The sequence below is a fragment of the Tyto alba genome, unplaced genomic scaffold (assembly GCF_018691265.1).
Source record: "Tyto alba isolate M040663 unplaced genomic scaffold, T.alba_DEE_v4.0 Super-Scaffold_20, whole genome shotgun sequence".
Lineage (NCBI taxonomy): Eukaryota > Metazoa > Chordata > Aves > Strigiformes > Tytonidae > Tyto > Tyto alba.
The window spans coordinates 6,528,035-6,538,148 of record NW_024881283.1 but is presented as its reverse complement, the minus strand read 5'-3'; the positions used below and the strand labels follow the sequence as shown (position 1 = coordinate 6,538,148).

The 10,114-nt window shown below is 59.3% G+C and overlaps 1 protein-coding gene across 1 annotated transcript; it reads left to right on the top strand.

Moving 5' to 3' along the window:
- The first annotated feature begins 1,165 nt into the window (after positions 1–1,165).
- Positions 1,166–5,418, top strand: LOC116962914 (digestive cysteine proteinase 1-like). The gene is made up of 11 exons (XM_042793944.1): positions 1,166–1,199; positions 1,744–1,803; positions 2,036–2,128; positions 2,283–2,455; positions 2,743–2,983; positions 3,409–3,610; positions 3,715–3,908; positions 4,067–4,158; positions 4,259–4,420; positions 4,662–4,851; positions 5,028–5,418. The coding sequence occupies exons 1-11, from the start codon at positions 1,190–1,192 to the stop codon at positions 5,213–5,215; spliced, it is 1,605 nt and encodes a 534-aa protein (XP_042649878.1). The 5' UTR covers positions 1,166–1,189; the 3' UTR covers positions 5,216–5,418.
- The last annotated feature ends 4,696 nt before the right edge of the window (positions 5,419–10,114 follow it).

Sequence of the window (10,114 nt, the reverse complement as noted above, 5' to 3'; positions counted from 1 at the left end):
CCTGGGTGCTCCTTGTTTGGATTGGAGCCCTCCTGGGAGAGCGGGGTCAGTGCACGAGGGTCCTGCAAACGGGGTGGGAAGGTCTCTCTGCCCCGACGCTGGCTGTCTCCCCATCTTTGCTGGGTCCTCCTTGGGGCAGGACGCACCTCTGCACAGTTGTGGTCCCTGGGGAGGTGCTGCAGCACATGGGGGTGCATCAACCCAGCCCTGCACCCCGGGGTTCAGCCAAATCCAGCCTGGCTCATCCCCAGTGGCACACGCAGCCAGTCCAGGCCGAGCCCTTATCAGCTTTGTTTGGGGCCCGAGGCGGCCCCACGGGTGCTCGCTGTCACCTTGGGCTGGGGGCCAGCTGGATGCACAGCAAGCAGGAGGGGTGAAGGCCACTCTGCCGCAGTGACAGCGCTGCTCTCCTCCCCGTGTCTGTTTTTCCATGCAGCTCTTGGCATTTCATCTGCATCTTTCCCCCTTTTTCCAATGAAAACCCCCTACACGCAGTCCTGGGCTTGCCCTGATGGCATATTGGGAAGGATGCAGGGATGCAAACGGTCCTCATCTCCCCACGACTGCCCGGCGCTGCCTTTGTTGGGGACACCTTTGTCCCTGTCCCGGGAGGGCAGGGAGCACCCAGAGGGGCTCTGGGGTGCCTGGCAAGGGTCTCGCTGCACCTCACTGTCCCTGCTTGCTGCAGACACTCCCCTTGCTCGCAGCACCCTGCGTGCAGCAAAACCTGGCTGCAAACTGCCACTCAGGGTGGGTGGGAGCACAGGGACACCCCCAGCACCCATCACCAAGCCCCCTCCCCTCCTCCTCAATCCATGGGGCACCCAACATTGCCCCAGGGGGTTGGCCCTGCCTTGGGGTCTCACAGGGGTCTGGGTCCCACCCTGCTCCCCCCCCCACCCCAAGCCCTGCAAGCACACAGCATCAGCACCCACCCTGGTGTGGGTGGGAAAGGCACCCATGGGTGCCCATGGGGGGGGGGGGGGGGGGCAGGGGGGCAACATAAAGCCACGCCTCCCCCTTGGTGTAGCCCCAGCCAAGGGAAGGACGGGGCTTTGCCCGTTGGCTGCTGGCAGCTCCCTGCCCGCCCACCAGTGGTATTTAAGCCACTGGTGGGTGCAGGGCAGCAGCGTGGGCTGGGGTGCGCAGGATGGAGGGGCTGGGGTGGCTTCTGGTGCTGGGGGCTGCCATGCTACCGGGTGAGCACCCCCCCTGGCTGAGCTCATGGGGGGGGGGGGGATGGAGGCCGTGCCCCCATCACAGGGTGATGCCATCGTGCCCCTTATCCTGGGCTGCTGCGGGAGTCCTTGCCCTGGGAGGGGGCTGCTCTGTCCCTGTCCCCAAGCCCACAGCGGTGGAGGGCCAGTGGGCACGCTCTGCGTGTGGCATATGGGGGTGCATGCGGTTGTCCCTCACGCCTTGGGGTGTATGTGGGGGGGTTTGGGGTGCCCGTGAGCTGGCTGCACCCCAGGGAGAGTGGAGAGGGGGGAGCGGACTCTGGGTCAACCAGAGGGCTGGCGGAGGAGCAGAGACCCCCCCAGGTTGGGGAGCCCCAGTCTCTGCCCTGTCTGGGCATGTGGGAGCCCTCCCAGCCCTGCCACCAGCACGGGCTCCCCTGGGTCTGTCCCCCTCTCCCAGGGGACAGCGAGCCAGGGACCAGTACCGCTGCCAGCCCCCCGCCATGGAGAGTTGGGTAATCAGCAGTGTAAAGGGGTTCGGGTTTGGGTTTTGTTTTTCTTCTAGGAGCAGAGTGCAAAGCTCCTCTGGAGACACCCACGTTTGGGGACATCTACCATGTCACAGGTACCACTCGGGGACGGGTCACCCCGCTGGGACGGTGTCACCGCCGCGTTGCCCAAGGGGGTCCCGTACCTCCAGCCACCGGCTCCCACCCGACGTGCCCGAGCCGAGGAGGCTCCAATTCCTCCGTGAAACCCGGGGGCTGGGACGCATGGCTGCCGTGGGCTGCTGCTGGTGGTGGCCATGGGGCTCGGCCCCCCCCAGCCCCTTGAGCCCGACCCCTCTGTGCCCACAGGAGTCATCAGCCTGCCCTACGCGGAGATCAGGGAGCCCTTCGAAGCCTGGTACAACCTCACCGGGGGGAAGAGCCGCATCGAATACTACGGCGGTGAGTGCAGAAGCGGGGGGTCCATCCCCCCAAACCTTCAGCATCCCCCTCCTTTTGCCCCAGGATCTTTGGGTGCCCCAGGGAAGCCCCGGGAGCCACCACCATGCCAGGACCCGTGGGCTTGGCTTGACCTTAGCGCTGTCCTTGTCCCCAGGTCAAGTGGTCACTTACCAGTTTGGCTCCATCGAGCCCTTTGGCGCCAGCTTCAAGGTGACGCCCGAGACCACGGAGACAGAAATTAACGTCCGCAAGTGCTTCCGCATCAACGGCACCGACGGGGACCTCATTGCCCCACAGAGTGTCTTCCCCAGCCTGGAGAACTTCAAGGTGAGCCCCAGGCACGGTCCTCCAGGACGCGGGATGGGGCAGGGGAGGGGACAAGGGACACCCGTGGGTAGGGGGTGTCTGACAGCTGCCTCCCTGCATGAGCAGAGCAGCCTTCCCTGGCTGAGAATGGGTAAATACAAGGCTGGATGTGGCTGTGGGGGGTGGAGGGGTTGCATCCAGCGTGGCGTGATGCAGGACGGGGTGCCATCGCTGCGGGGTGCCCCCGGCTCAGCGGGGGTGCGGTGCCGGCGCAGCACCCCGGTCCCTGACACACGCGCTGTGCCCAGCGGGTGCGGGAGGAGCGATTCCGCGGGCAGCCCTGCGCCGTCTGGCAGAACGTCTCCTACTGGGGTCACAAAAAGAACGTCTACACGCTGCGGGTGGGCAGCTCTGCCCGCGGCCCCGTGCCCCTGCACTACGAGGTGCGGGGCTTCAACACCCTCCTGGGCTCCCACTACGACAAGTACGAGATCGACTACTCCTCCTTCAGCCACCGCTTCCCCCCCAGCGTCTTCCACCTCCCCGAGGGTAAGTGTCCCTGGCCACCCCACAGCCCTGCCTGTGACCGGTGCTGCCACTGAAATCCATCTTTCCAATTTTTTTTTTTTTTTTTTTTTTTTCCCTAAGAGCCTGATAATTTTCATTAATTGGTTTGGCTGGGTTAAAAAAAAAAAAAAATGGGAGAAATGTAATTAATATTGATAGCTGGGGCGATGCGGGTGTGAGCTTTCGCAGTGCTGGCTCCTCCATGCCGGAGCGCAGGGTGCTGGGTGGGATAGTGGGTGCTTGAGAACCAGCTCTGGTGTGGGTGCAGATCCCCGCTGCGTGCACGTGTCTATACGGGACGGACAGCCCCAGTGGTTTGAGGGGTGACCATGCTGTGTATTTTGGGGGGGCTGGGAGAACCCAGCCCTGCTTGGGAGGCATCAGCCGCCGTCCGTGCCTCGTGGCAGGGGTGCAGTGCGAGCAGTGGCCCGCGGCCGGCCCCGAGCACCGCATCGTGGCCAACCCCATGCAGGAGTTTGTGGGGAGGGCGCCGGAGACGGACCACATCCACCACCACCTCTTCCACCGCTACAAGGAGCGGTTTGGGAAGAGCTACAACAGCGAGGAGGAGCACGAGCATCGCAAGCGCACCTTCATCCATAACATGCGGTATGGGATGCCAAGGGGGATGGATTTGGGGGGGGGAGGCTCAGGGATGGGGTGCCCAGCGCTGTCCCCAGCTCCCCCCTCGCAGCATCTCTGCTCTGCTGCAGGTTCGTGCACTCGAGGAACCGCGCCGCGCTCCCCTACACGCTGGCGCTGAACCCCCTGGCCGACCGCACGCCCCAGGAGCTGGCCGCCCTGCGGGGCCGTCGCCGGAGCGGGGCTCCCAACAACGGGCAGCCCTTCCCCACCGAGCTCTACGCCGGCCTCATCCTGCCCGAGAGCCTCGACTGGCGGCTGTATGGTGAGGAGGGAGCTGGCACCGCCGGTGTGCAAGCCCTGAGCGTGCATGAGGCTGGGGGGGGGGGGGGGTGTGTCAGCCGTGCACGCCGGGGTTTGCGGGGGGACAGCCAGCATCCTCCACTGCCCTGTGAAACATCTCCCCCGTCCCGCTGTCCCCAGGCGCTGTGACCCCCGTGAAGGATCAGGCCGTCTGCGGGTCCTGCTGGAGCTTCGCTACGACGGGCGCGATGGAGGGTGCCCTCTTCCTCAAGGTGAGAGTGGGGCCGTGCCCCACGGGGGCGGCTGGGGTGCCCTGAGGGTGCCTGGCCCTGGCCCTGCAGTGTGTGTGTGTGTGTGTGTGTGTCCCCGCAGACCGGCGTGCTGACCCCCCTGTCCCAACAAGTCCTCATCGACTGCTCCTGGGGCTTCGGGAACCGGGCGTGCGATGGGGGCGAGGAGTGGCGAGCCTACGAGTGGATCAAGAAACACGGCGGCATCGCCAGCACCGAGTCCTACGGGCCCTACCTGGGGCAGGTGAGGGTGGCAGCACCGCTTTTGGGGGGGGTTGGGGGGGGTGCAGTGCCACCCCCTCCCCAATCCTCTCCCAGATCAGCCATCAGCCCTTTATCAGCAGATGGAGGCATACTTCGGTTTATAGATGCTCCATCCCAGCTGCTCTTCACCCTTATCAGTGTGGGTCACACCCCCCCAACCTGCCCCGGGGATCCCAGTGCCACCTCAGCCTTAATCCCCCCTCCCTCCACCCCCCCCCCAGAATGGCTACTGCCACTGCAACCAGTCGGAGCTGGTGGCCCGACTCGCCGGCTACGCCAGCGTGGAGCCGGGCAGTGCCACGGCGCTGAAGGTTGCGCTGGTCAAGCACGGCCCCGTGGCCGTCAACATCGACGCCTCGCACAAATCCTTCGCCTTCTACGCCAACGGCGTCTACGAGGAGCCCCGCTGCGGTGAGTCCGGGTGACCCAGGAGGCTTCACGTCCCGCTCACTGGGGTTGGGATAGGCAAAAACATTTGCTGGGTGGGATTTACCTCCCTACTAAGCTCCCAGACGGGGATACGAGGCCACTCGCTGCAGCTCCAAGGGATGGGGACTGAGATGTCTCCGTTTTCTTCTCCCGGCCAGGAAATGAGACGGGAGCGCTGGACCACGCGGTGCTGGCCGTGGGCTACGGGGTCCTGCACGGCAGGAGCTACTGGCTCATCAAGAACTCCTGGTCCACGTACTGGGGCAACGACGGCTACATCCTCATGGCCATGAAGGACAACAACTGCGGCGTGGCCACCGCCGCCTCCTTCCCCATCCTGGCCTGACGGGACACAGCCCACGCGTGCCCTGTCCCTTCCATGTCCCCCGGGGCAGCCCCTGATGGGGGGGGGGGGCTGGCAGAGGGCTGTGGGGCCCCAGGAGGTGGTTGTGGGCCAGGGGAGGGCAGCTCAAGTGAGAGGTCAGAGGATGCTCCCACCCCTCTGGAGAGGCGTTTTACCGTTTTGGCAATAAAAGCCTGTAGAAGCGATCCTGTCTGTCATGCAGGGGTGTCTTCCGCCAGCCCCAGCCCATGTCCTGCCAACCACAGATCTTCTGCAGCCCTCAGTGTGATGAGTTTCACCCAGTGCTCAGCCGAGGCTCACCCGTTTGGGTTATGTGTGCCCTAACCACAGAATTTTCAGTGCCACCCCTCCTTCCTCAGAAGTGGGAGGGAGCCTGAATCCTCTCTCAGAAGCTGGGCTGGGCTCAGAGCCCTGTTGTTCCCAACTGGACTCTGTCCTTTCCCAGTGTCATGCCGGGAGGAAGAGAGCTGCCCCCCACCAGAGAGAGCGCCTGGTGCCTCTCGGGACACCTGGGTCTTCTGCTCAGCCTCTCTCCAGGCTCCTACATGGGTCAGTGCTTGGTGACTCAGTTTCCCCACCCATCTGGGCAGAAAGCAGAGCTTCTGGGAGTTTCCATGGTGCTGCCAGCAGCCCTCTGGATGGAGGGAGTCCAACTGGACCCAAAGAAGACCCCAAGCTCATTTCATCCAGGACACTTCAGGGGGGGTTTGTCCAACCTCCTGGGGAGCAGCCAGGCTCAGAGCTGCCACCCCAGAGCTATCCTGCTCCTTTTGTCTCCCCTTGCTCCAGTGCTTTACCCTAAAACTGCACGGCCACGGGGAAGCCTGACCGAGAGCCGAGGGGCTGGTGAGGCCAGGATTGCTCTTGGGGTGTCCAGGCTGGATATCAGCACGGGGTGAAGGTTCATTTTTGGGGCTCTGGTGCCCTGCTCGTATCCACCCTGGGGATGGAACCAGGCAGGCAGCATGAGCAGGCAGCCCAGAGCTCCCAGTGAGAGAGGTTGGCACTGCCAGGTTCTGCCTTCCCAATTTGAGAGCCCAATTAGCAACTGGACAGCTGGGGAGGGGAGCCTACAAAAGGGGAAAAGTCAGCCCTGGCTTGCATCAGCATGTGCACAGGCTGCATCTTCCCCCAAAATGGGTTTCTGGTAATTGAGAAGTGACGTTCCCTCATGGCTACACCCTTATTTTGTATAGCAAAGGGTCATCCACCGCGCTCCCTCGCTGCAGGTGCTGGCTGGCGGCACCCAGGGCGCAACGCTTCCTTCCAGGCGACGTGATTGCTCCCAATTGAGGGTGGCAGGTCATAATATTTTCTTGTTTTCTTTCACTTGTTCACCTGCTTATTTTACAATTTGCTGCACTGATTTCTGAAGTGGTCTTTAATCATTCTCAGCAGGGGTGCTGACTCGAATTCATGTCTGGGAGAGAAATGATCACTGCGCAGGAATAATGTGGTTTATTCTGTGGGAGTCCAGGTCTCCAGATCTTTGATTCTCTTGACTGCAGTCAATAAAACATGCTTTGACTTTCAGGGAACCGTGACTTTCAGGCTCCCTTTGAGCAGGTGATGTTCTGAATTTGCTGCTGAACACACAGGTGGCTTCAAGAGCTGGAGGTTTTGCACCCCCAGGAAGCATTTAGCAGGAGCCATGAAATTTTGCATTTGTGGCATTAGGGATGGCAGTTCTGAGCGTGGGTAAGTTAAGGATGGCTGGGAACTTAAAAAAAAAGATCTATTTATAATATTTGAAAAAAGAGAAAATAAGAAAGGACATACCTGAAGAGAGGTTTGCTGTTTACAGAGCCAGCCTCGGGTTCTGGCTCCCAGCCCAGGTGAGCTGTGACCTCCAGACTTCCGACACCCAAACCTCAGAGCCACTCCAGGTTTCGCCAAGCATAGCAAAGAACAACCACCCTAAACCCTGCCTTTTATTGAAAGCAAAGCTGGCCTAAAGATATGCATTTAAGGCTTCCTTTGGAAGAGGCACGTTGCCTGCATACCGTGCCTTTCCAACTTCCCAGCTATGTAGGAAACTCCCCAAATTTGATACCTTGATGGTGAAATATCAGCTGAGGTTGGTGCTTTACAGAGAGCAAGCACCACCTGGAGAGTGAAAGCTGAGAGGATTTGGCACCTACCTCCTGCATGGCTCCTGAAGAATCCCATCTTCTTCTTGGTCTGCAGGGTGAAGTAGTTCAAGACATCACGCTGAAAGCACAGGACTTGAGGTAGCCCTCAGTGGCCAGCTTCCAGCTCTGCACCCTGTCCTCTGCTCAGTATTTCTCGTGGTCCTCTGCTACCTTCAGGGTCTCCTCCTTGTTCAGCTGCCCCTTCTTGGCAACTGCCACCCCGGAGATTGGTGCTCAGGTGCCTAAACTGGGCATGGGTAACATCTGCCTGCAAGCTGCTCCCTTTAGAGGCAGTCCAAGCCCAGGTGGCCTTCATGCTGGCGGTGGGAGGCCGTTTGGCCACCTCACAGGCTTTCCTGAGCCTTCACACAGCTCGCTTGTCCTTCCTGATGATCTCTTGATGCTTCTTTAAGAATTTATCCACGAAGACACCCACCAAATGGTTGTCAAAGCCATCGCCTCCCAGATAAGTGTCCCTAACTGTGGCTTGCACATCAACACTGTCCCCGTCTACGATGAAGACGCTGACGCCCCTCACCGCCCCTATTAAAGACGAGGACATTGCGCTCTTCATCAGGGTGCTGGAGGCTGTGGGGCAGGGCTGCTGACGTTGTCTCCCCAAAGCCCCTCAGCACGGCGATGCCAGCAATTACCCTGGCATCTTTGGTGGCCTGGATCTGGGAGCTGCCGAGATAAGCCGGCACAGGGACAATCACTTCTCCTGGCTGCCCTGCATCAACTCGTCCCCCGGGACGGGGATGGGAACCTTGGGGCGATCCCAGCTCCACACTGGGCTCCAACCCACCCACTCCCACAGAGCCCAGCGCTGGCCAGGACGCGGAGAGCGAGCTGAGACAGAGCACACCGCTGCAAACAGCTCCCGAGAGGTGTTTTGTTTCCAGTGAAACGGCCTTTCTGTGGGTGAGAGCATCCAGATCTGCGGGATCAATCTGTCCACACATCCAGAAATTCAGGGTGGGCTGACTCTGCCAAGCTAAATTATTCTCTGAGGAAGGGCGGCTGGGATTTCAGCTGGGTTTGGTTTTTTGCCTTGCCCTCGGCTGTCCTGGATACGGCACTTCCCTCCGGAGGCAGCTGCGCTCCAGTGCAGACCTCTGTGCAGCAATGCCAGGTGGCCAGAAAATGTGCTCCAGCCCCAAAGCTGGCTGCTTTTCAGTGCTGGATGAATTATCTGTGAAAACCTCTTATGGCTCGCACAAAACAAGGTAATTATTCAGAAAGCAGGGGACATGGAGAGAGCCAGAATATGAAAATATTATCTGTTAGTGATTTACAGAGAACCACAGACGGTGTCAAAGAACTGCAGCTGAATCAAACTTGCTTTGGCAACTTCTTGGCACCCAAATGCTCCAGACGACCCCGGGGGGGCTGATCATGAGCTCCCAACAAAACTGCTACACCCTGGGGAAGGGGCTCCTGGGGGTCTGGGTCTCTGGAGCCAGGTCAGGGCAGAGCCGGGTGGTTCACGGAGGAAAAGGATGCGTGTTACAGAGCCCTGAGGTTTTAGGGCGGCAAAAAGTTCGACCCAGGGGGAGGTCATCTCGCTTTTTCTATCTAATACAGTAACTGGAGCTTTTATGGGGTACAAATGGTCACATCCAGTGTGATCTGGACGGTCTCCCAAGCTCTGCAGAGCTAGAAACTGCTCTCCTGCTAGCAAGGCTATCCTGGAAAATCACCGAGGCAGTGGCTTTCTAAACGTTTCTTATTACACTTCCTTCGGTAGCAGCTTTACAAATGCTCTTCCTTAGCCAAATGTTTTTCCCTTGGCGACCGTGACTGCTCTGGCAGGTTTGTTGTTCACGTTCTGAAACGAAATCGCTCCTCTCCCTTCAGCTCGGGAGATTTGCAACTCGCCCCCCCCACACCCTCCCGCTCTGACTTTTAGGAGGTTTTATTTCTTGTAACAGATCGCTCGCGGCGTTTACGTTTTCCAGGTGCGCTGTCAAGCCCCAGAAAGCTGGGCAGCCCCAGCCCTTCACCTCCGCCCCATTTCCCCAAGAACCTCTCCTCAGAGCATCGCAGCCCCTAAGCAGTGAGGAGGGTTTTGTTTAAAGCCATCCGCCGCCTCTGCCAAGCTCTGCCTTCTGCTTTCACCGGCTGATATTTCCCAATCACAATCTAGCATCCAGCACAATGCAATGAATTTCATGAAATTAAGTATTTCTCCTACACACAGCATATTTGCCCGGTGATTATAACTAGTCCCCGAGGTAGCCAAGCACAGCAGAATTTCAGTTTAATATGCACACCCACGCAGCCTTACTAAAAACCCAAGACACTCCCCCGGTCCTTCTTGGGAAAGACTGAGCACTGCAGCGAGCATCTCATATTTCAGCTTCACCACTTGCACAAGCTAGGACTGGGAATACTCTGTCATCTGGTGTTAAAAAAAAAAAAAAAAAGGTGGAGAAAGAAGTTTTCCCAAAGATTTCAAGGTATCCCTTATGGTCTGAGAGAAGGGTGTAAGAACACAGGAATGTCAGGCAACACAGGCACAAAACGGACCAGGTCACATCACTGTGGGTTTATTAACACAACTGTGAGCGGTTACTGCCTTTTGGTGACTCAATCTCGGATCTACACCGTGAACTTTTAACTCCAAAATGCTTTATTTCCCCCACTCATTTGGGCAGGCAGCATATACATAAGCTCGCAGCACCTGTTCTGTGTCACATTGTAAAAAAATGACAACTACTCTTTTCAAAAAAAAAACCCAAGCAACTAT

What these genes read in the sequence shown, in the direction of transcription:
- LOC116962914 (XM_042793944.1), top strand. An exon ending in AGGGTGCCCTCTTCCTCAAG is followed by an intron (nt 4,159 to 4,258) that starts GTGAGAGTGGGG and finishes GTGTCCCCGCAG; the next exon opens with ACCGGCGTGCTGACCCCCCT. An exon ending in ACGGGCCCTACCTGGGGCAG is followed by an intron (nt 4,421 to 4,661) that starts GTGAGGGTGGCA and finishes CCCCCCCCCCAG; the next exon opens with AATGGCTACTGCCACTGCAA.